Source organism: Lathamus discolor, chromosome 1 (assembly GCF_037157495.1).
Source record: "Lathamus discolor isolate bLatDis1 chromosome 1, bLatDis1.hap1, whole genome shotgun sequence".
Lineage (NCBI taxonomy): Eukaryota > Metazoa > Chordata > Aves > Psittaciformes > Psittacidae > Lathamus > Lathamus discolor.
Window position 1 is genome coordinate 22,533,484 of NC_088884.1, and position 25,982 is coordinate 22,559,465.

Sequence of the window (25,982 nt, forward strand, 5' to 3'; positions counted from 1 at the left end):
TGCACAAGTGGAAACTGGATATGATAGATGCATACTTGTATCCTAGCACTGCTTTTGGAAAAGAGTCAACATTTCTGCAAAATTTGTCAGAAAATAAAGCTTACAGTAGGGCTTGAGAGGGAAGTTACAAAAGCCACTCTTTATTTCAGCCAATTCTATGTTCATCTCCATCATCAGACATTCCAGGGCCCTGCAGGTGCTGTAGTTTTAGTGCCTCAGGCTCCCAGTTTGATGTTGGGCAAGGCTTTCTGTTGTCTCAAAATATGATGCATTCTCCCCTCACTGAACTGCTATAGTGTGTCACAGGGAAAACAGAGATATAAGTTTTTAATGTACTGTAATGTTTTTTCTTTTTCGTTATATTAAGTCTCATAGCTGTGATTCCATTATTGAAGGTCTTAGCTGATTTAAGTGGCATAAACTATGGGGTGTGTTGGCAGAACATGGAAAAGGAACCTTCATGGGTGTATGTTGTTGCTCTAGATATGCTGCTTTTAGGATTTAGATTCTGCCATTTGTAAATGAGGTGTGTTTCTTTTTCTTCTGCTCTGTGTTTTATTTTCACAGGTATCTTGTGACAAATTTAATGGGTGCTGACCTGAATAACATTGTGAAGTGCCAGAAGTTAACAGATGACCATATACAGTTTCTCATCTATCAGTTACTTCGAGGTCTTAAGGTAACTGGCTGTATGCAAGAGTTTTAGAGTCGGCAGCCAAAATGTACTAATGACTGGTTCATTGCAGTGACAGTACTTAAACACTGTTTTTTTTAAGAGAGTTGCAGATAACAGCAATCATTGCAGAAATTATCAGATCATTTTTCTAACCAGAAATAAACCCCAAGCCTGCCAGTGTTTACGTGCATAATGCATGTGAATACTCCCCTTGAACATTGACTTTAGATCTATTATTATTGGAGGAGAATTATTTGCTATATAGTGTCTCAAGTGAACATGTTGTGTAGCACACAGTGTGTGTTTTAGACACTTCACCTGTCACAAGAAGGTAGTACAGAAACATTCTGAAGAATGTGAACTTGATGAAGAACAATATGGCAAGTAACTCACCTTTGTGATTTGAAAGACATGAGCCAGTTTGAAAAACTACAGCTCTCATTTTGGTAGGGAGCATCACATGGATGAAGAGATAACCAAGTTAGCTGGGTTCTTTGAGAAATTTCTGGAAGGAGAAGTGTATTTTAGCAATGTACAGTGTTGCACACAATCACCTAGGATTTAAGCTGCTCATGAGTTCATTGTTTCTTTTAATCGTACCAGTTAAAATGTATACAGTCACGTAACAAAGGCAGTTGGCAATGAAACTGTTGCAAAAATTTCTTCCAAAAGAATGAAAATAGTTGTATTTTTTCTGACATTAAATAGAAAAGTGTCTATAAAGAGCAGAAGATGTAGAAAATGTTTTCCATTACAAGGTGATAAGCATTTTGTTGGACCAGTGTTGATTTTCACAGGTATAAACAAAAAGAAAAGAGACGGGTCAGCTGCTTTAGTAGCCAACTTAACAGTAATTGATATTTTTTACGTGGAAAATAACTGCATGTTTGAAAGCAAGCCATGGTAAATACTGGCTCTGAAATATACTTATTACATGATTTTCAGCAAGTCACCTTGTGCCTGAGACAGTAATTCTTATTCATGCATGAAGGTTCTGTCAATTGAAGTGCAGATCTTAGTGAATAAAAATTGCAGAACTGAGCCCTTAATTGCTTTGTCTCATTTACTTAGGTTAATAGCTTAATTAGGAAGATGGATTCTGGAGTTAATTATCCATCTTTGGAATTTTGAATTTAAGGCTATGTTGTGTCAGAGCTAAATAATAGTAAGAGTTGTGCTCCAAAGTGACTGTTAATTTCTGTCTCTATTTCCAGTGGGGGAGGTTGATGGTGCCTCACCTCTTCCGGAATTGAAGTTCTCATGTCTCATTAGTTGAAGAACATTTGATCATATATAACTCCTCACTTACATCTATGCTATAGTCATTACAACATGTATTTGCGTACCTGAATAAGCTTTGGACTTGCTGGTAGGTGTGTTCAGCAGTACAAAGCACGGGCTTCATGCCCTGCAGAAGCTGTCTGAGCAGATGAAGGGTTAGTGTAGAGCTGCATAGGCTGGCAGACTCCTGACTGGCTGGTGGAGGACTGCTTGTGGCACTAAGAGGAGCTGTTGTCATCGTCTCAACAGAGCAGGGAGACAGCTCCTTCTGTTGCAAGTGATGGTTTGATTTCCTCTTCATTCAGCTGCTCTTGGCTGTTGTGAAGAGTGCTTCAGGGGTGGTCCTGCTTTTCTGATAAACAGTGCAGAGGTATGGAACAAGAAGAATGCCCTGGTGTTTTCTTTGGGTTTTCCAAGTAGATATCTCTGCTCCTAAATAAAGGTGAATTCAGCTCAAGAGAATAGAAAAGAAGGCTTTCAAGGTCTTGCTGACCCTGGTCAGTAAGGTCATAGATAACTTTGCTGTTAATACTAACAAGTGAACGATAGGCAGTTACAGAGTAAGCTTTTCTCAATCTTAAAGTTTTAACGTTTTATGTAGAATAGCAGAGGCACTAAATAGAATCATAGAATAGTTATGGTTGGAAAGGACCTTAAGATCATCTAGTTCCACCCCCCCTGGCATGGACAGGGCTACCTCACACTAGACCATGTCACCTAAGGCTCTGTCCAACCTGGCCTTGAACACCGCCAGGGATGGAGCACTCACAGCCTCCCTGGGCATCCTGTTCCAGTGCCTCACCACCCTAACAGGAAAGAATTTCCTCCTTATATCCAATCTAAACTTCCCCTGTTTAAGTTTTAACCCGTTACCCCTTGTCCTATCACTACAGTCCCTGATGAAGAGTCCCTCCCCAGCATCCCTATAGGCCCCCTTCAGGTACTGGAAGGCTGCTATTAGGTCCCCACGCAGCCTTCTCTTCTCCAGGCTGAACAGCCCCAACTTTCTCAGCCTGTCTTCATACGGGAGGTGCTCCAGTCCCCTGATCATCCTCGTGGCCCTCCTCTGGACTTGTTCCAACAGTTCCATGTCCTTTTTATGTTGAGGACACCAGAATAGCCACTGGAATACTGCTTTGGGTCCGTGTTTTTAAAGTGGACCTGAAGTAATGCTGTGGCTTAGGTGGGTATTTTGGTCACTAACCTGTTGCAGGGTGCAAGTATCACCCATGTCAGCATTCGCAGTAGGTATTAAGGTGACTTAATATCACCTAGAGGTCAACCATACTGCTCGCCAGCCACTGATTTCACTAAGTTGCTTCCTGATCAGTATGGACATCCAGATAAGACTGGAACAAATTCCAAACTGGTGTGAAACTTTCAACAAAAGAATCACTGCAAGTGCTGTCTTTTATTGCAGAATCTAGTCTTCGTGGTTACCTTTCTTGAAATGTCCAACTTTGCGTAAGACAAAACAAGGACTTTTTGAAGTTCATCATACCTTGCTTGTTCTGAAAATGTAGTGACATGAGTCTTCTTTGTATATGAAACAATCTGGGTCAGAAGTGAAAAGATAAGAAAAGTGACTTACACTTTTCTTCACCTCTTACTCAAATCTTACCTTTTTATTCCCTTTGTTTCACAGTATATTCACTCAGCTGGAATCATCCACCGGGTGAGTTCACTCATTGCGATAAGAATGAATGGAGTGTGTCCCTCTGTGCATCAAACCTGTTACTAAGGCATAGTTATAATATACTTTAAAAGGTTAAAATCATACTTGACTAACTCCTTCTGCTGTGCTACAGGACCTGAAGCCCAGTAACCTAGCTGTAAATGAAGACTGTGAATTGAGGGTAGGTATCATGTTGTAATGAAGAATGTTGTAAAAGCTCTCAAGATGAGAGTTTCTGAGAAAACATTAGCTACTGGTTTTATTTCTGATTCCGTTAATTTCAGCTGTTTGCTGCTCTTGCTTTCTTGGCATAGAAGACCCACTTCCATGAGCACGTGTTTTCTCCCAAATGTTAATTTAGTATGAATGCAAGTATCTTCATCCCTGGTTCCTTGCAGATGGTACATAGGATAATGATTTGTCCCATGAGTAAATACTGAGTATATTTGGAAGTTTGACCTGTGATATGTATCTGCATCTGCTGTGCTTAGATGAAGCCTTTTAACAGTTTTCATTTTTATATTCATAGTATATACAAGCTAAATTAAATAACAATATAGAAACAGATACCAATATTGCCAGTTATGTTACCACTTCAACCAAAAACCCTGTAACCCACACTTCTCAAGTGCTGTTTTAATGTACACAGGTATATAAATACATATCTTTGTGTAGCTGTGTTATATGGCATTATATAATAAGGATGGGACTCTGGAGAAGGAAAAGATGTCTTTAGCTTTCTAATCCTTTAAGCCTAAGTATGAGAAGTTTAGCATTTCTCCATGACAGCCAGAAACATCTTTATCCCTATAATGGAGACTATGATGTAATCACTTTATTCCAGCTATGAGGGAGTATTTGGAATACAAGAAAAGATTCCAAATACTACAAGATCAGCAAAAAAACACAATAGTGAATTAAGAGCAGTGCAGTTTGGTCCTCACAGTAATCTGGATCTGTGGTGAGAAATTATAGTTCCTGTTTGGTTTAGTGGCGTATGCAGATGCTCAGCAATTTTCATGATTGTCCCTTTAATGTCTTCATGCATGTATGTTCAGCATCTGTGAAATTTTATGGGTCATCTGGTTCTGAGCATGCACTCTAAAATGTGTGCTGTATCTTCATACTGTAAGTGAAGGAGACTTTTAATCTTTTGGGGTGTTTTTTTCTATTATTACGGTACCCGTGCACCTCCCTGCCTAGCATTTGTTGCGCTGCTCTTTGCCTTATTTGTATTTATAGCTTTACCTCCTCTGATACCAAATTACTTTCTAATAAAAAAAACTAGAGTAGAAACAAAAAGGAAACACAAGCAAGAAGAAGGAAATGTGTGTACACAGTTGATAGGATGGATCAGCTATGATAGCTATTACAGAGAAATATTACTGAAACCCTTATAAAAATAAAGGCAGTAGTGTTTCAATTTCATGTCATGTTTGCCTCATACTTTAATTTTCGCTTTCTTAAGAAATAAATAATGCTTTTAAAGTATATTAGAAGTAAAGATGTTAATGCATTATTTATTTTTCTTTAGGCTTTTTATATCTTTTAATTGGATTATAACTGAGAAATTCTGAATTGTAGTCTTAAAGTTTTCTTACTCCCATTGAAAAGGATTAGCCATCAGCTTATCTCATCATAGGAGGTTGCCACTAGTCTTCATTCACATTTCTGTTTGAAGAGATGCTAACTAGCTCAGATGACTGACTTGACAGCACTGAGGCTCAGATGGTACCCTTTCAAACATCCTGTCTTAGTGTTATGGGTACCTTTTAGCTCCATAATTAGTGGGACACAGACTAATAAAAAAGCAGAAAGCAAAGAAATGAGCAGGAAAAATTTAATTAAAATAACTTCCCATCAACATAAACTTAGCAAAGGAGAGCATATGGAGAGAAACGTTTTGCTACCAACCCTGTGAGTAATATGTGTACCTAAACAGAGCTCCTTTGTTTTTTCGGTGCGGGAGCTCTGCCGAAAACAGATGGTATGTGATTTAAGTCTACCTTGTTACAGAGGATGTATGTTTCTTTCCTAGCAGCACTGGAACGATGTGTTGTTTGGGTAAATGCTTAGACATGAAAAGGAAACAACAGAAATTCTGCAAATTTGTGATCAGCTCATGTGGTCTTCAAATGTTTAAATGGCCAGCGGCACTTGCCATTTTACACAGACATTCCCATTGTTAGTGCTTCATTTTTTATAGCAGCAGTGCTGATTTTTAGCAAATAAATGTCAGTGGAAAATTGAATTTGAGGCAAAATGTGAAGTTTGCCTTAGAGGACAAAGGGCCAGGCTCATCGCAGTGGAAGCAACTTTATGCAGACCCGTAGGCTGCAACGGTGCAGCAGGGAGAGCAGATGATCTTGTCTGCAGAGTGCTGCTGGTTTACTTTACCGATAGCGAAGGACCATGGATAAACTCAGAAATGAGTAGCAGGGAAAATCAGTACCTGTAACAAAAGGGAAAAAGGATCTTTTAAAATCATTGTTTGTTTTACTTTTTTATTCTGTAGATTTTAGACTTTGGTTTAGCTCGACAAACTGATGATGAAATGACTGGATACGTTGCAACAAGATGGTACAGAGCTCCAGAAATCATGTTAAATTGGATGCACTACAATCAGACAGGTAAACTGTGGAGACGTACATTTTGCTCCATCTGGATATAGTGATAGTTTTAAACCAAGAAGCAACCCTGTTGAAGAGTCTCTTCAATTCATCATACACATTTCTCTCTCCGTTTTTTGGCAGTTGATATCTGGTCAGTTGGATGCATCATGGCAGAGCTATTGAAAGGGAAGGCCCTGTTTCCAGGAAATGATTGTATCCTTGGCAATAAAACTTCAAATGCAGCTGTAACAGTGCTTTCTAATTCTTTGGGTTTTTTCTAATGACTTCAGTGTTTCTGTGGAAATGTTTTTGAGCTAACAAACTGAAAAAGTAAACTATTTTTGTTTCTCTTTCAGTTTGAAGTATATGACAGCTGAATATGAGACCCTCTGGTAGGAAAAAACCCCACAGTAACAGATGTTCTAAACGAGTTACATTTATTCTTTGTTGTGTATCTGTATTTAAATAATAACCTAGTTACAACAGAGCAGATTTCTTCCACATGTGTCTCTTACTGACATAACATAACCTTAAAACTGCAGCTGAGTAAAGGCAGTATTTTTTGATCAGCCAATGTAGTTTCTCAGTACTCTGAAAACCTGCAAAAAGCAAATACTTCTGTTAAAACTAAGCCTTGCCAGGCGCAAAACAACATGACATCAGAATTGCCTGGAAAACTGTTGAGAGAGCTGAGAGACCAGGTCTCCCTGCTTGCCTTTCTACTGTGCTCAGCATCATTAGGCTGTATTGTAACCAGAGGCATTGTCCAGATGTTCATCATTGGGATGTCTGTGCTTCAGACTGATTATATTATTCAGACTGATATTTGGAAAAATCCATGCATTTAGTTTTCAAGAAATAAGATTTTTTTTTTTTTTTTCTGTTTAAAAATATTGTCTGCAATTATATGATTACATCCATTTCAATAAAACTGTAATATAACCTCGAGTCTCTAGGGAGTGTAATACATATATGATCTTACAGGTCATTTAGGGCAATGAAAAATGCTTATTTTCAAAGTTCTAATCTTGACACTGATACAAAACAGATTTTTAAAGCTGCCAGATGAGAACTCGCCACTTGCCAGCCCTCGGATTAGTAATCTAGCCCTATGTGCTGTATTTGTTAGACTGTTCTTCAGAACAGTTATCTGAAACATACATGTGCTATTAAAATTAAGCTTAAGAATATGCTAAATTGGGAACTAGAACAGGAGGGCAATATCTTGTACGTACCTTTCTCATGTACAGGCACACGTGAAGGACTCATATAATGCAGTAAAGAGTTTGATACTCCAGGACTAGGCTTAAGTAGGTATGAATTAGTATCCTTGCATGGACTACAGTGGAATTGTCTCACTGAATAGTTTTAAACAAGTATCTGCATGAAAGGTCACTAATTGTTTAAACCCAGAGGGACCATGTGCTGTTTATTTCCCTGAAATACTGCAGATATTGATCAACTAAAGAGAATAATGGAAGTTGTGGGCACACCCAGTTCTGAACTTCTGAAGAAGATCTCATCAGAACATGTGAGTTCAGTTATCTGGCTTTCTAGCATTCTTTTCTCTCATTGGCATCATGTATCACTGATGGTGTTACACAGATCCTCTGATTTGGAAATGAGCAAACGCTAAAATAATCTCTATTTATTGCTGCTAGAATGCCACGATTAAAAAAATCCCATTCTTCGTAGAGGTATCCAAATGGCCCGACTCTCAGCTGGATTATTTTAGATATTTATTCTCATGTGCTCAGTGTTTGAAAGGAGTTTTGCAATTGGTCCTGGTGAACTTTTAGTTTGCTGCTATACTTGTAATAAAAAAAAATCAAACTTGTTCTCAGCTCAGAGCATTATATTGTTATTAAATCTTATGTCCCTGTAACTTTTCTGCTTTCCATTGCTGTAAAGGATCTAAATAGGAATATTTAGGAATATTGGAATCAAATAACATGTGTTTATGTTCTTCATGAGTGCACTTATTTGGATCCCTAATTTGATTTGTATTTATTCATTTCTCTGAATCTCCTGTGAGGTCCACTTTCATGATAACATCTATAGCTAACAGTGTGATTTTTAACTCTCCATATGCCTTCTTTAAAATAGTAATCTGGTAAATTAACATTTTCCACTTTGTTTCTCTGCTAAAGCTACACTTACAGAATTCACTTTATGCAATAACTGTGGATATCCAGCTGAGGAATGAGCTGTGGTATCGATTGATAAAGGCAGGCAATGGGCACGGTGTAAAAATGCAGATAAACAGCAGCACATGGATACTTTCTCACCTGAAGCTGTTTTCTTAAACCTTTCTGCATACAGCTCAGACTAATACAAATGGCTGTTTTTCAGCTTGTGTGTATATTGGTGGGTTTCCTTTGAACTTGCTAATGAATGTTCTCCTCCCCCTCTACTCAGCCTTGGTGAGGCCGCATCTGGAATATTGCGTCCAGTTCTGGGCCCCTCTGTTCAAGAAGGACAGGGAATTGCTTGAAGGAGTCCAGCGCAGAGCCACAAAGATGATTAAGGGAGTGGAACATCTCCCTTATGAGGAGAGGCTGAGGGAGCTGGGTCTCTTTAGCTTGGAGAAGAGGAGACTGAGGGGTGACCTCATCAATGTTTACAAATATGTGAAGGGTAGGTGTCAGGATGATGGAGCTAGGCTTTTTTCAGTGATATCCAGTGATAGGACAAGGGGCAATGGGTGTAAACTGGAACATAGGAAGTTCCACGTTAACATCAGGAAGAACTTTACTGTAAGAGTGACAGAGCACTGGAACAGGTTGCCCAGGGGGGTTGTGGAGTCTCCTACACTGGAGATATTCAAGGCCCGCCTGGACAAGTTCCTGTGTGATGTACTGTAGGTTACCCTGCTCTTGCAGGGGGGTTGGACTAGATGATCTTTTTAGGTCCCTTCCAACCCTTGGGATTCTGTGATTCTGTGTGAATGCAGTAATGGATTAAATAATCAGGACCAGCAGGAAGAACCAGAGCAACACTATGTCTGGAAAGTCCAAGCATAACAAAACCTCACCAGCGCAGGTCAACACACAACCCCAGAGTCTGTGCGTAGGCAGTACCTGGGAATTGCTGCAGCAGGAGAAGATCCTATGTTTTTTCCAGTAACATGTTCAGCGTGGTGCATACAACTGTGTGATTTACCCACCACTAGTCAGTTTCTGAGTTTTTCTATTGAGATTAAGCAGCTTAAATATTTACTGGAGATAGTATCTGCTTTTGGTGAGCTACAGGAATCCCAAAGCTGTTTTACTGGGGCTAATTTATACCTTTAGAGCATGGGGGAGAGCACAGAAACCAAGTTAATGAATGGGAGTGCTGCTGGGTCACCTCTGGGCTGCTGCTGCCTGCTTAGAGGAGCAGTGTCAAAGGAGATATATACCTTGCTTGGAGGTACTTGCCTCTTGCAAGGGACTGTATTCTGTTCCTTTGTTCTAGTTCTTTACCACCTATTTTAGTCTTATTGCTTAGATATTTCTTAATGCAGCTTCCCATCCCAGACAACTTTTTCCATTCTTGTAACAGCAAGGTCAGAGGTTTTCTGTAACGCCAAGCCTATTTTCATTTCTAGTGGAGGATTAAAGAATTGAAAACTAAAAGATCAACCTCATGGGATGTTTCAGCACAAGTTACTGCGCTGTTTTGTCAGTTTTTCATGTTAATGTGGGTTTAAATGGTGATTGCATTTCACTGGGGTTTTTTTTTAAGGATTAAGTTTTGTTCAAAGACTAGCTGGGATTTTTACAGATTTGGGGATAGCCATTTGCCTCTTTAACTGTTCCATTTCAGAATTCCCTGTTCTGTCTGATCCCAGCATTCAACCTTTCCTCTTGCTGACCTATCTACCTCGCCCAGAGATTCATGGCTTGTGTAATGTCAGGCTCCACACTGATATTTGTGGGTCTGATATGTGGGTAGGCTTTTCCTAGCTGAATTTGGATGAGCCTTTCACAACCACAGTGACAAAGCACACTAGAAATTGTGTTAAATATCTGAAGATCTGTGTCTTGGGAGTGTCAGGATTTGTTCTTTGGTTAGTGAAGCTACTGTTTGACAAATGAGAGAGAAAAGAGAAGGGTGCAGACTGGATTATATCACTTTGCTGAGGGTAACTGAAAGATGAGTTAGGTTGCAGTTTCTGGATGAATCTTACAGGGAACCTTATGCGTTCCCTGGGGTTATATTGCAGTGAGCCAGTAAGGGCTGGTGAAAAGGTAAGTGCTAACACAAATATACACACACACAGTGTGAAAGATACCTGTTTAAAACTCTCTTGCTTATTGCGCAATATACAGGAGTGACTGTTTAAAACAAATATGTTACCGTTTTATGTAAACAAGAATGCCCTTGTAAGAAACACCCTAAAAATTACATCTGTTATTTTAGAGTTGATATGGTTACTGCTGAGCAAAATCTAACAACTGTGCATGTGGTTTGTATATCGATCTGTTCCTAGGCAAGAAAATACATTGAATCTCTTCCACATATGCCTCAACAGGATTTAAAAGCAGTATTTCGTGGTGCCAATCCATTAGGTAAGAAAGACTGATATAGACTAAATCTTTCACTAACATAAGAACTCAAGCCTCCGTTTGCTATATGATCCCATATAATAATGATCAGGCCAGTAAGAAGAGCATTGCTTAACCTTTCATCCTGAGACTGTTTTCCCTTCATGAAGCCTGTGTCTTTTGTTTCTGGTGGAGATTGCAGGAACCTCCTAAACAAAACCAGTCTGTGGATGAAAAGCAAAAGCCAGTTATACATAGCAGAAATAAGTAAAATACCATGGAGTCTAGACTGGAGACATCACTTCTGGCTCAGGAAGGCCATGAGCTGAATTGCTGACCAACAGAAGAATATACTGGGAAGTATAGCTGTTTGAATGACCCTTTCGAGTATTATTTCCTAGGAATATATTACCCATTGTTGGACACAGGATACGAGGCTAGACAGGCTTTTGGTCTGATCCTGCACAATTGTTTTTACACATACTACATATTAAGGCAAATTCATGACAGTGCTTATATGAAAGCACTAAAAGTCATTTTAATATAATATTTAAGTACTAATTATGAACTTTCCATAGAAACCAAATTTTGGCCTGACAGATTTCTCTCATTTCTATTATTCTGCAACTGTCAACTTCAAACATATTTTCTTTATGACAGATCCTGTAAAATTGCTTTGGGGTTTTCATCTGATTTCATTGGTGCAGCTTATTAAAAGTGTAATTTCAGAATCACAGTTTCAAGTTACTTAAGTTTGCACCGATCAGGATTAAGTTAATCACATGATGCACAACGCAGGATATCTAACTTTAAGCACACAGAGATCTTTTCGGAATGAAGACCTTGGATGTTTGAAGAGCTGAATCAGGTATCAAACAGACTATAATGAACCTTTGTGCATACCACAAGCAAACCAGAAGCTTCCTTCACCTCTGAAAATTGTACTCATGGTATAACATCTTCAAAACTTATTTGTTACATTGCCTAAATGTTATGGCTTTGCTGGTAATGTTAACTGTGTTTCAGGTGAGTGAGAACAGATTGTGTGTGCACAGTTGCCTTCTCTTTTATTTCCAGATGGTCTCTTCTGGGTTTGAACCGTGTTTCTCTTTTTCCCTTAGCTGTAGATCTTCTTGAGAAGATGCTTATATTAGACAGCGATAAGAGAATTACCGCCTCAGAAGCACTTGCCCATCCGTACTTTGTACAGTATCATGATCCAGATGATGAACCTGAGGCTGAGCTGTATGATGAGTCAATAGAGAATAAGGAGCGAAACATAGATGAATGGAAAGGTAACAGGATTAAATGTTAGTTAACGCATGCAGTAGAACAAAACCTTACTTAAATAACAGTTTTGCTCTGTTTCTAACCAAAACAATTTGAATTCTTAAGCCTCAGGGTAAAGAAAGATAAATCCATGTGTGCTTGTGGGAGTGGAGAGATGGAAAGGGTTGTGTTACTGGATTTTGCTCCCTCCCTTCCCCCCCACCCCCCAGTCTCCTCACTAGGGTCCCCATAACAGGTTTAAGCTTAACTAAAAGCTGATGTTAGTTACCAGGTCACCACATATGCTGTCTTGCTTTTATTTTCTCCATCAGATCTTCAGCTGAAGTATGTGTCCTAGGGCAAGTGGCACTATTTGAGATTCTGTTGAGAACCAGAAATTACCGTTTTCCACATAGATGTGTATTTTGTTGATCATTCTTTAGATAGCCAGGTAGTTGGGATTAATAGATAAACCATGCTATTGATTCTGTTTGAGATGAGAGTTGATTTTACTTGGCAATGTCACCCCAAAACCCATCCTTGAGAAACACAGCAACAACCTTCTTTTATTAGTTAATTCCGTGCTTGCATCATGATCATATTGCACTACAGTATCACGGAAGTAAGGTAGCTGAATGTTAAATTTGCAAGTGCACTGAAAAGTACAGTTCAATTTCATCATTGTCTAATGAGGACACACTATGCTAAACATTCCTTACTCGACAGTTTAAATTGAGAGTAATATTCTAGAAAACTAATAGTTCGTGTTTATCAATGAAGTCCTTTCATTGGCTTAACATGAAATATGTGTTCTATAAAATAAATGTTATTCTGTTTCTATTTGTATATTCTGTAGCTTTTACTCCAGAAAGGTTTGATAAAAATGTGTTAGTATAGTGGGTAGGCTTCTCATAAAAAATGCTGACATCCCATTTGTACCCTTCCATTTGTACCGTGTTTTATCCTGGGCATTGCAGGGTAGACAAGCAGGCTGACTACAGCAAATATATCTTGAAGAAAGATGGAAGCGAGGTCACGGGTCTCTCTACAATAAAGCAACCTCCTAGAGCCCTGAAAAGGGTTTCTTAGAAGCTTACTGTGTCTGTACAAACAAGAAGGATTGGCTGGTATCACTTATTCCTTACACACGCTCTCCTCTGCAAAACCTGGCAGCATGCAGCACCGCCCATACATCTTGTTTATTGAGAGGCACGTTCAGTTTGCTGCTGTACTTACAAATGGGTGATTTGTTTTCTGCTACTCGTTCAGTTGACTGAGTCTTTAACAGGAAAGTTTACCAATTTCCGAGTCATGCAGCTGATTTCTGTTTGTGACGAAACTCCGCTGAAATTATTACAGGAACAATTTTAGCTTAACACTTCGTGAACCAAACTGAGGATGCGGAGGTGAATTCCCTAGGAAGGACAGTATCATATTTTTCTACAGCACTGCCCTAGCTGGAACTACAGGTCAAATTCCTCCTTTATACAGGGGGGAAGAAGGCCTGAGGCAAAAATCTCAATACTGGCACAGGATGTGCAGCTCTTCCTCTTGGCTGTATTTTATCTTCAAGCCACGTTTTATTTTCAAGCACAGTATGTGCCACGTTTAAGTAAGATGATGTGAAAGGTGGCCATCTGCATAAATGTTTGTGTTGTTGATGAAATAATGACCCAGTTTCTCAAGATGCCCATTTTTCCTCTCTTTTGTTCAAATTAAAAGTCAGTGGCACTTGATCCCAAGAGGGACTGGGCACCAAAGTGAAATGAGATTTCAGATACTTTGTCTTACACGTGATGCAGTTAAGAGTTTCTCTGGCCTCCAGTGCACACTGCTGAGGCTTGCAGCCTAAGCTCGTAGATTTCTTTCTGCCATGTTTAATCAGTTAGAAAATATTTCATGTTTTAGAGGCCGGGAGTAAGATGAATGCTATGAAAGAGTTGAATGCTATGCACTGTGTCTTTAGCTGTTGCTCCAGTTGCACGTATCTCAGTGTAGCATCTGTACTCTGCTGAGTCGGTGGCACAAGAACCGGATAAGGAGCTTCATAAATATACAATGCACAGCCAGCAGGAGTAATTTCTAATACAGTTCCAGGGGTCCGATTTGTGAGGTCGCTGGCTTCCTCTGAGCTCAGTCAGGACCACTCTAGCTCCTGCTGGCTGCCTGTGACCAGATGCTACTTAATAGCTGCAAGTCAGTCACTGAAAGAGTCGCCTCATGAATCCTTCCACCTCAGGGGCTCTGCACACAGGATTTCTTTCAGAGAAATCTTCCACTGCAGCTAGCACACTGCTCACTGTGACAGGGCTACAGCATAACAGAACTGGAGCATAAGCAACATTTCAGCCCTAAGATTTTTACATGCTTTTTAGAGTGCTAGGTCCATTTGCAGGTATGGCAGCTGTCTTAGATCTGTTTAATAAACAAGCTAATAGGCATGAGTTTGATATTTAAACATCACTGTTTTGGAAACTGGACCTGGAGTAACGCACTGTTAGCCATATATTTATGCATGAACAGGATTTGGTCCTTAAAATACAGTATCTAAGTAGAGAAATTACATAGGAGGTAGCTGCTTGGTGACGCGCTCCATTACTGTGCAAGGTGCAAAACAGTACATGACTGCCAGCATGAAAAGATGAAGGGCTATTCCTAAAGCAGGATAAAATGGCAGAGAATCCCTGTGTTCTAGCTAAGCTCTTGATGAAAACAGAATTGTTACATGCTTCTGTGACAAAATACTTTTTCTTTCAGAGGACCTCAAAATTAAGTTAGTCACAATAAAACATAAAAAACCTGCAAAACCTAGATCCCAAGGCATTAGCACAGAATTGCAAATGATTTATGTTGAAGGCAATTGACTGGAGATGATAAAGAACATTCTCTGCAGTTAAAAGTGTATGTTTTACAACCTGTTCGGGTGCTTTTAATGCTTCCATTTCCCATTGCATTTTGTCTTTTATTACGTCATTTTGGCAGGTCATCTGACAGCACAATTGATGTTTCCATTTCAGGGCTTGTGTTTTAGTAATTAGCTGAAGGGGAAAGACATGTTGTACAATAACAGTATTTGTGAGTCTAATTTGTAACTGAGGTTAACAGAAGGATTCCTAGTGAATTCAGTCTGGTTTTGGATCCCACCTCTAAAAAGGCTGGAAATACAAACTACAAATCACATGTATCCATAGAACTGTTTTGTCTGGAATGTTTTTCTTTTGCGGAGGATGTCGCCTAATTCTTCTCTCTCCTTCACACCCTCTCTACAGAACTTACCTATGAAGAAGTGATTAGCTTTAAACCCCCTGACTTAAAATTGGATAGCCTGGAGATAGAACAGTGAATACAGGCATCTCTGTCTTGCCTTGCTGCACTATGAAGACTGTTAAAATATAACCATACAATTTCACCTGTGGTCAGACATAGATTCTGCTATCCAAAGATGCTGGAGAAGATGTGGAAAAGCAGATGCATTACATACAGAAGCCAGATGTTGACTGGCTTGGGTGGGGGTTTTCTGCCTTGTAATAAGAATGTATTCCCAACTCACAAAGGGTGACAAAGAACTACTTCATTCTGACAAAATTATGCACTGAGTTCTGTCGAGCTGTGTTCTGCATGTTCCATTTTATCAGTTGTATTGCCAAAATAAAGGTGACTTTTTAAATTAATTTTAAAATTGTACATTTAAAGCATGAATGTATCAAACATAAGGATAGACGTTCATACAAGCAGTCCTTTTTTCTTCCGGCATTTTACCTGTTTTCCTGTTCTTTATAGTTAGTGCCTTTATGAAGGGAGGGCGTGGTAGCGAGATAGATGCAGTATGCATATGTAGCCATATCTGTGGTGGTCTTACAAATTTACTGGATGTCTCTCAAGCAATCTTAACACCAGTTGAAAGTCAGTAAAAATAAATCTTTGTCTTCTGTTGCCATTCAAGTGTCTGTGCTCGTTCTTTTCCCCATGTGTATTCTTTAATCCACACGAGACGTGTTTGTGAGACGATTTTATTTCCCGATGGTGTTCCAGCCGTGCCATCGGTGGAGCGCAGGTGGATCTGCCCAGCTCTACAGGAAGGTGCCCTCAAGGCAGTATGGCAGATCTCTGTGGTCTTCTGCAGGCTTCAGCAGAGGCTGTCACAGGTGGAAGTGCAGGAGTACTCAGTTCCGTTCACAGCTTTGAATTCAGTATTCCTCACTGGCTTACTTTCCTTCACCTAATCCTTGGGAAAAACAATCTAATAATTGCCATTGGCAGACATGACAACAAAAGAGAATATAAGATTCCTTTTCTTTCGTGAAAAACAAAATATCCATCTCATCAGCTTCTTTTTCTGCAAAATTTTAAGGGCTTTCCAGCTCTGAAAAGTTGGGAAATTACATAATAAATTGTAGGGTAAACCAGATACCGAGATTCTGTAAAGCATTGCATTTACCTGATTTCCCCATTGAAGGCATAATACTGAAACAGGAATATCCTTTGGCATGACACCACTTGTGGTGTACTGGCTGTGTCCTTCTATGTACTTGTGTTCCACAGTTGTTCAATGTTGTTCATTTTTGTCTTGTTCTTGCTCTGTCAGTCTCATTTTGGAGGTGGCTTTTTACATTTAGGTTTTCTGCAACTTCTGGCATTAAGATTCGGTTGTACAGCCGTTACATGAATTCTGCTGCATTTATTTACCTTCCTCTGTATCTTTTCTATGTAAAAGGGAAACTTTTTCTTAATAAACAGATTAAAAAACAATGACGCCCAAGAACTTTGATTTTTCAGAGGTACTTGACACAGGATCGGTTGTCTTCTTTCAGAAATAAAAATAGGCATTGCCTTTCTGCAAAGCTGGGTGAGGCCTGTAATGACCTTGCAACAACTGAATTTCGTGCTGACTGAAACAGGTGAGAAGGTTGTAAATCTTTAACTTATTTCCCTGGCTACATAACGAAATTAATCACTTAATCATGTCCTAAAAATGTATTTCTGATTTGTTTACCAGTTAGCAGAACAGTGCTTTATTTTCTCCGAATTCTGATGATGAGCTTGCAGCCTGCTCTGTAGCTCTATTCCAGCTGGAAGGGCAAGCATGAAATAAAGAGATTTCACAAGAGCCTCCTGCATCCAATGATAATTAATTTAGTGTGGGATTTGTCCCATCATTTGTTTAATCTGGTTTCCTGGCTGTGAGGGTGGCCGTCACCACATGTTTCAAAGGGTGTATAAAACTCTGTGGTAGGCAAAGACCAGACGGTCTGCTCTTGCCATGGCTTTGCTACTTGAGGTGGAAAGAAAGTTTTCTATCAGCTCCAAAATGTGTTCTGGCAACTCTGAATCCTGCTCTGAACATTTCCTTTTGCATTCAAAGATGTAGCTTTTCTAAATAAAGGAGATAAATTATGTAGGAAGAATACGGTCATAGCCATGTTCAAGCTAATCAAAGGTGACAGTAATGGGTAACAGAAACTCAGCTATTTTTAATTAAATGCCATCAAACCCCATAAATCATCTAATTTTAATGTCAAGAAAGGCAGTAGGGAGAGAGACATCTTTTTCCTGGATTTGCAAAATGAAGGCGATTTCTTAGACCCCAAAAGCCACTACTTAAAGTATTTTTCTAGAGCAGGTAAGCAGCTCCTGCATGGTCCTCTAATGCGGGACTGCAGCATGGTAATGCTATCGGTTTGCAGCAGCAGGACAGGGTAATTGGAAAGCTAGTACCCCACTGGGACAGAAAGGTGGAAGGCTTAGCACTAACAATGCTTATCACTGGAATACAGATGGAAAAACCCCGTTTCTCAATCACCACAAACAGGAGAACAGGGGTAAGCAGCTGGGAGCGAGGGCTTTGTCAGGCTCGGCGAACCTGTAGGACAATTTGCTTAAAAGTAAAGTTTACAGAGTAAAAATATAAAAATGAGGATTTTAATTGTAGAAAATAGTATTTTCTAAAAATGTCTGTAATGATGGCATTGTTCAGGTGGCCAGAATTTTACTTGCAAAACTCATAGTGGAGCCTGCTTAAATTGTAGGGTTTTAATCTCCTGACACCACTCTTACCCTCATTGTTACCATCTCGCTTTTGTAGGTACTCCACACAGTGCATGTACATTTGAGGAGAGCAGGTTTTAGTCCTGCTCTCCTCAAACACAGGTTTTAGCCCACACTAAGTCAGGGTGCTTATCATCCCTGAACACCTGTGTAGCACAGAAGGGATGCTCACAGGAGCAGAGCTGGGCAGCGCTAGAGGAGGAGGTGACCCTGGGGAGGAACACAGCGCTGCAAGGGCTTGCTCTGGTTAATTACTCTCATTGGTAGCAATTTACTTCTAATCTGAATTTACCTAATTTCAGCTTTCTGTCCCAAGAGTTTGTTATCCCTCCACCTACTGAATAGAAATCACTTCCAGTATTTGTTGTCTCTCTCTATAACCAGTGTTACGTGCAGCCCCAAATACAGTAATTTTATCATCACTGGAAGCAGAAGGTCTCACAAAAGGGAAGTCTTTTGCATACATCTCAATCTTTTGACAAGCATAAGTATACACTGTGCTTCTTCTAAAATCTGCATCTTGCTTTTTTAAGCTCTCTACCTCATCAGCACCGAAGCCCAGCAGCAGGAAGTTGAAATGCCACAACCAAAGCAGAAAGAAAGACAAGAGTAAAGAAATCTCTGATTTATTATGTACTCATTGAACAAAAAAAACCAAGGATGGTTCAGAATAAAGGCACAGCATCAGAGGGTATGATGTGCCATACACAGAATTCCCTCCTCCCAGGACACACAAAGTGGCTACCCAAGTATAAAACAGCAGGGATGCTAATAATTTGGGGAATTTATAGGGGGAAATAATAGGAAATTAGGTAATCAACACTGATACATGAAAAAATCTATCATGCTCCAGCAGGTCAAGAGCCATTGATTAGACAGCATTGTTGCAGAATTCCCATTAGTGCTCTTGCCATGTTTTTGATGTGGTGCAAAGATGAAAGCAAGAGGGAAGGAGGGTCAGTGCACTGCAGGATCTGAAATAGAGAGCTCACCCTGGGGACAGGGGGGAACAACCCTTTCAAGGGCAAAGCACTGGCAGCAAAACCACCTCTGACAGAGGTGGAGAGCAGTCAATACAAAAGCCACTTCCTTCCTTTCTTCCTGTCACATGTTCTCCTGGATCGTAAGAGAAAGCAGACCTCCACCTTCCTGACGCTGGGGACCTGGTCAAAGATGAGTCTGTTCAGAAAGCACCACATTCAGTTGCAGGCACGAATCACTGAAGTACCCTTTGCTACATTTACATTTACAATGTACATTGCAGTCTTGGCCCAAGAATCCCTGACAGATGAGCAGTGGTAAAGATTTAAGTCTCACATTGTAAATTGGGTAAGTGATGTCCTTTGGTAGCAGAAGAAATGAATTCAGCCTTGGCAAGATCAATCTCCTTAGGAAGGAATTAATGGCAACACCTCTGTTTTAAAAGCAGCCGCTGGTTTCTCTTACGTGTGAATTGTGCTGCAAGTGTTCGTGGATGGAGCACGACCCTAAAGCTTGTCCTCAGAAAATCAGCACATTTGCACAAGAGAGCACCAAGTGTCATTAATTTATGAGACTAGGCAAAAAGCAGAAAGGGCTTTTAAGGGACTAGTACCAAGAGACACAGAAAGCTGTGCTAGTGTAGCTGCCACTGACCTGCTGCTGCAAGATGAAGTATTGAACTGATATGCCTAAAAGGGGCTAAGTTTTTGCTAAAAGGAGGGAATATATTCCGAGTTCCATGTGCAAACACTGATCTTCCAACCAATCTGACACTTAATCCATTACACAGGAAATGTCTACATAATGAGCGAAACTGTTCAATTAGGCTTCAATCTTGAATGCATAGAAATGCTTCATTTCGCACTCACATAGTCCCCCAGCTTCAATTATCGTCACAAATTAAGACATGCACCATAGCACAGAGATTTTAGCCAGTCCTTTTAGGTTCCAATTTGATCACAAGCAACACTGATCATTGTTAAAACACCAGATCCCAGCGGTAGCCCTGAGACAAATACACATCAAATCTGCCGTAACTGGCAGCCTCCACTGAGCCATGCCCTGATCCTCATAGAGTAATATCATGTAGATTAGCACTAAGATAATATATTCCTATTTCATACTCATTTCATAATAGAGCCCAAAGGCTCAAATCAAGAATAAAGCCTAATTACTTTACGTTCTGTGTAAAATGACACACCGTACTTCTGCCCTGTCCAGCTCCCTCGAGATGGAAATGCAACAAATGAAGGCAACGTTAAGGAGGATGGGAAGGATGGGATTAGAGCACTACCAAGTTTTGGTGATTTAAATAGGTGATACGCGTAACTACATAGTGACAATTAAGAAAAGCTATCAATCAGTGATATTCACTAACGCTCCTTTTGTATGATTTTTGCACTGAATTTGGGAAACTCTGAGCACAAGTCTATTTCTATCTGTGCACAGTGGCATCTCAGACTGCAATAATCTGTGATAGTTTAAAAACTAAACTCCTGCAGTATATTGTAGGAATTAGTATGAGGAGGACCTTCAGGCAGGCTCTGAGAAGAAAAGAGCTAGGAGTGTTAAAAGCTGCTGGTTTATACATAGCCTCGCTTCCTCCACCAACTCCAGCAAGCAGGAATAACGGGGTAGTGAATAGTTACTTGGTAAGATCACACTCGACCTCTTGAACACATGGACAGTTTACAGGATAATTACTCTTTTTTGAAGCACCACTTTGGTCGTGCTTGTCCAGCCCTTCCTGCTGCTCGTGGAGTGCTCCCGCAGCATGGCGGGGTGCCCGGGGTGCTCCGTGTCACAGCGACTGGAACTGAAGCATCCTGCGCAAGGGGCAGAGAGACAAACACAGAGAGGTTGCAGAACAGTTGGCAGCAGCTCCAGTGGGGAAGGGTGGGGACAGCACGGCATGGGAATATTTCGGATGAAAACTAAGGTTTCATTTAAGCTTTACTTCTTGTAATAAATAAAATGGACTTACTTCCTCTGCAGCAACCCATCTAAGCAGACGAGGTCAGAGCATTGTTTGAATGTGGGGATATAGAAAGCCAGTTAAAAAAATAATGTTATAGGATCAGCTTCTGACAATTCATCTGGACTTTGTTGACATTTGAGGTATGTTTTACAGAACTGAATCGTTCATAAATGAATTAGTGTAACAGGAATAAAATGACCGTATGAAAAGACATCTTACTGACATGACCAGGCAGAATGGTACTTTGGATGATCTCCTGCTTTCTCCCAGTCAAATCCACATTGCCTGTGCCTGCACTGGGGATCAAGGTCCCAGTCCCCCTCCCTGCTCCTGCAGATGCCCCTCCTTCGCCCTGCAGTACGGCTCCTGGCAAGCTAAGCTGTGCCATTTTATCACTGCTAATGCAGTTTGCTGTGAGCAGCGGTGCCATCAGACTCCCTCACCAGGCTCCGTACACACAGAATTTCTCCGGAAAATGTGGCTAGCTGTCTCACTGCTCTCTTGTGGACCTCCTGCTCCAGCACCGAAGCCTCACATCCAGGCTGGAGTGTAAACTGAGTCCCTGGAGGGATCAGAAAGGGTACTGCATGCACCCCATCCGCCTCATGTGCTCTGCAGCTGATGGCAACCTTCCAACACATTGAATGTTGGCCCTTAAAAAACCCAACGAAGGTATCAAAATGAACATTTCTACCTGGTATCAACCTTGCCAGGCTTCCCTTTATGGGATGGGCATAGGAAAGTGGTGGTTTTGTATCACTAATACATTCACTGTCTTTCATTCATGACCTCTGCAGAAGGTTCCTTTTTGTTCTATCAACTTTAAAACAAACATATGCCAAAAGCAGAAACATCTGACAGCATTGCTTTTATAATATACCCTGTCAAGCACACAACGCTTGGGATCAGATACAGCCATAGTATCCTGTAACTATCATTGCGACAGGTTGTCTTGGGAAAGCACATCAGCCTGTACCCAGCCAAGCCTAGCAGGGTGCTAAAGCTCATGCCTTTTGTGGCGCTGCTCTGAGATCTGCCAGCTGTGGGTGGATCCACGTTTCCCAGCTCACTCCCTTCATGGACAATTTCAATGGTTTTATTAGACAAAGCTTCCCTTGTTACAGCAGTGCAGATTTCCTGACCTTTTCATTATCAGTTCATCTGCTGTATTTGTGACCTGATGGGGAAAGGTGGTCTTGCATTTGACCTACACTGCTACCTCATCCTTCTATAGCACAGGAAACCTGAACACTTGTATGAAGGAAAAAACATGGGAAAACCAGCACTGGCCAACTTTGTCAATGCGTTTAAGATACGTTACGGAAGTTGCTCTGTAGTACCCTCAGCTTCTGCACAAGAGTGATGTTGTCTTGGTGCTGGGTTAGTACTTTCACCTACTGTATCAAAACCAGCCACTTTCTGCCTCATAAAAAGCAAGCAGTAAGAAAGCATCAGTTTGCCACAACTGGATAGAGGAAAAGTAGGTGAGGGATCAAAAGCAGAACTAATGCTTGGTGCATTAGAAACAGATATATTTCTCATTAAAAGTAATTTAACTAATGGACTGGCTCAAAACTGAGTGGAAGCTGCTCTGTCCTTCTCCTTGCCCGTACCACATTTCACTGCAGCCATCGTCTGAGTGGCAAACACAGCATAAAAGAGATGCCAGAAATTTCAAACAAAAGATCTGCTGGGGCAGTGGATCCTAAGAGCACACGTGCGCCATTAACCTAACACTTGCCACGAGCCCTGCACCACCAGCCGGACGTCGTGAGGTTACTTTCCATTCTCCCTAAGCTACGGAGCAGCACTGGAACACAGCTGTGGGGTGTTCCCTGTTCCTCCTGTACCCCAGATGTAAGCACCATGAGAAGGGAGGGCAGGGCAGCTCTTCAACATTCAGCAGTCAGGCACAAAACGGTCTGGGCCCATGGCAACTACCATAAAGGCATCAGGCACAACGAAACTTGGCCACATTGCCTCTTTCGAGCTAAGCCACAAATTGAGCCGTGGTGACAGCAGGTCTGAATTATCTAACCTCAGCAACATTGCTCAGGGGTGAAGTCAGACAAAACAAAGGCTTTACCAGGCCCTGAAGGACAAGAACTTTAATTGCATTCGCACGGAGAACACACACACACCAGTTTTCAAAGCAGGTCTTTGCCCCACACGTGCCGGGCCAGGCCTGCTTACTGCAGGGGTACCGGGAGGGCTGTCCGCAGTACTCCAGCACCGCAGTTGTTCCAGGCTGCTCGAACTGCTCGGTGTCGCGCTAACCAGGCACGGGACTGCCTGCTCTGGGCAACCGGACCCAGTGTGCGCTTGCTCCCAGGTAACTGGATGAAATACTGTTGAACGCTGGGGGCTGCCCCCAGGATGAACCGGGAAGCCCTCAGCTGCACACTTTAGTGCAAAGGTCCCCCGGAAGCCCTCCTTTACACTCCCAGCCCTCACCACCGACAGCCCCGTCCTTTGTTTAGCACTGCCATTAACGCCCGCTTTATCTTATCAGACCCGGAGCCAAGCTCCACACCGCGGCGTGCACGGGCGCGGAGCAGGGCGGACACGGGACGGCTTCCAGCTCCACGGCAAAGGGCGTGCGGGGCGGCGGGAGCCGCGGCACCTGCTCCGCCGCCGGTACCCGCTGTGCTGTCAGCGGGAGCGACCTCCGGACCCAGCCGCGGCCCCGGCCGCTCTGGGCAGCCGAGCGGCGGGCGGGCCGCCCGGCGGGGCCGGGGGAGGTGCCGCTCGACCAAGCCCGGCCCCTCGCCGCCGCCCGGCTCGGCGGCGCTGGCCGCTCCGGCTCCCCCCCGCCCGGGCTCTTTGTCGGCGGGGGGCGCGGCGCCATGTCCTCCCCCAGGAACGGCTTCTACCGGCAGGAGATCACCAAGACCCTCTGGGAAGTGCGGGACCGCTACCGGGAGCTGCAGCCCGTGGGCTCCGGCGCCTACGGAGCCGTCTGGTGAGCGCGGGGGGACGGGGCGGGACACCCCGGGCGGGGCGAGGGGGCGGCGGGCGCCGCGGTGGCCTCTGCCCGCGGGGACGCTGGTGCCGTCCCGCCGGCCCCGTCCCGCCGCTGCCCTGGCTCGCGTTGCTCCCTGCCAACTTCCGCGGCTGTTGCTCCCGGCCCGGCCCCGCTGCCCGCCTGGCTGCCCCCAGCCGGTCCGGGCAGTGCCGCCGGGGAGCGCAGCCCTGCGCGGGGCAGCCGGCTGCGGCCCGGCGCTCGGCTCTTGTCCCGGGGCGAGCAGAGCCCGGGGCGCTGCCCTGCCCTGCCCTGCCCTGCCCGGCCCGAGCAGTGCTGCCCGCGGGCTGCGGCCTCGCCGAGCGGCAGCGTCCCGAGAGCCCGGGGTGCGGGTCCCTGGGACGGGACCCCGGGACTGGGCTTGTGTCGGTGCTGGGTCTGTGCAGTTCGTGCGGTTTTGACTTTTCTTTCCCTTCCGCTTGAGTTTTTTCTCCCTCCCCAGATGTCCATGTTTCGAAAATTGGCTACTTTTCATCGCAGGGCCCGGCAGCCTCTTGAATGAAACTCTAGAGGCAGGATGCTGCAGGCGCGGTGGTCCCCTCCCTGGGCCAGGGAGGCTGCACAGGCACCTGGCCGAGTGCTGGGCAGCACGAGCAGGATGCGGCCTCGTTTCAACCCTCGCTCACGCAGCTCTTCATTTTCCCTTTAAAGCTCAGCCGTGGATGGAAGAAGTGGTACCAAAGTGGCCATTAAGAAGTTGTACCGCCCGTTTCAGTCTGAACTCTTTGCCAAACGCGCCTACCGAGAGCTGCGCCTCCTGAAACACATGAAGCATGAAAACGTGAGTTGAGTTGTTAGCAGGTATTTCCCCTCAGGGCTGCGGCTTACTCTTCCTAAAAACAAAATATGTGGACTTGGACAAGACAGATGTGTAGCTGAATGGAATTCAGGAATCTTTTGGCCTGTCTTTTGTCTGTCCTTTATCCGCAAACATCAGCTCACACAAACTAGGCTATACTGTGGGAAACACCACTTCATTGCCATGTAGGAAAGGCTGGGTGGGGAAGGTGAGGACCACGGTGGGATTTGTGCTCAGGGCCGTTGCTAGAGATATGAAGGACCAGAAATTATGATCTCCATCACTATGTTCCTGTGAGGTGCAGGAGAGTGCAGAGCATGGGGCAGTGCCTATGGGTCCCTAGTGCCGGCACCTCTTTTTGCACATGGCTATGGCATATGTGCATATCTTTGGGAAGGGGTAGGGCCTTCCCCTTTTCTTTTTAACAATTCGTGAAGCATTTGGAAGTTTCGGCTCGTACTAATGTGGAACAGGAAAACTTCAAGAATGACCGAACAAATTGCTTTACTGGGCAGTGGAGAATAGGATACAGAGCTCTGCACAGATTCCCACGTGATGTGATAGAACCGCTGCAGAGAGAAGTGTTGAAAGCGTCACTGAGATGCAGATGCCGAGTCCCAATAGTGCTGAGTGGTTTAAGAAAAAAAAATAAAGGAGAGGTTTGTGTGAAAACAGCTTTTGTGGAATCAGAACATGGATACCAGGAGAGAAGGGTCCCAGGGTGGGCTTGGAAGATCCCAGATCCCAGTAGTGGCTTTAAATGCTGCTCATGAAGAAGTCATGTGGAAGAAAAGAGAGTTCCGAGTGAATTCTTAAAATGATGCGTAAGAATCTGGTTTAAAATGTTAATAATTTGGGATATTACACATAGCTCCATTCAGATGGTCTTCAATGGCTAGGAGATTGGAAGTGAGGATGAGAGAAACTGCTAATTACAATAGCCAGTCATTGCCGTCTAATGTTGTAGTGTTAACATTGTGAGTAATGATAGCATTTAGGTTTGTTTTGTAGCATAATCTGTGGGATATCTTGACTGTCCAGAAAAAAACAGCCCTTCTCATACGTTTACGAACCTTTGTGCTGGTTAACATTTTAGTCTGAATCTTTTAACACAT

General features: G+C 42.7%; 2 protein-coding genes across 4 annotated transcripts in view; both read left to right on the plus strand.

The window, feature by feature from the left end:
• Positions 1-15,979, plus strand: part of MAPK11 (mitogen-activated protein kinase 11) — a 31,845-nt gene extending 15,866 nt beyond the window's left edge. Inside the window, exons 4-12 of one of the 3 annotated variants that reach the window (XM_065665064.1) lie at positions 568-679; positions 3,603-3,632; positions 3,766-3,813; positions 6,148-6,262; positions 6,386-6,457; positions 7,696-7,775; positions 10,719-10,797; positions 11,895-12,068; positions 15,312-15,979. In XM_065665064.1, coding sequence (XP_065521136.1) covers positions 568-679; positions 3,603-3,632; positions 3,766-3,813; positions 6,148-6,262; positions 6,386-6,457; positions 7,696-7,775; positions 10,719-10,797; positions 11,895-12,068; positions 15,312-15,385 — 784 coding nt within the window. In that variant the 3' untranslated portion in view covers positions 15,386-15,979. Of the gene's footprint in view, positions 1-567; positions 680-3,602; positions 3,633-3,765; positions 3,814-6,147; positions 6,263-6,385; positions 6,458-7,695; positions 7,776-10,718; positions 10,798-10,968; positions 11,505-11,894; positions 12,069-15,311 lie in introns of those variants that run through there. The other 2 variants (XM_065665069.1, XM_065665079.1) reach the window with 2 other exon arrangements.
• A 7,835-nt stretch (positions 15,980-23,814) lies between these two features.
• The window catches only part of MAPK12 (mitogen-activated protein kinase 12), a 33,518-nt gene continuing 31,350 nt past the window's right edge, over positions 23,815-25,982 (plus strand). The window contains exons 1-2 of the mRNA XM_065665086.1: positions 23,815-24,008; positions 24,720-24,849. Coding sequence (XP_065521158.1) covers positions 23,893-24,008; positions 24,720-24,849 — 246 coding nt within the window. The 5' untranslated portion in view covers positions 23,815-23,892. The remainder of the gene's footprint in view (positions 24,009-24,719; positions 24,850-25,982) is intronic.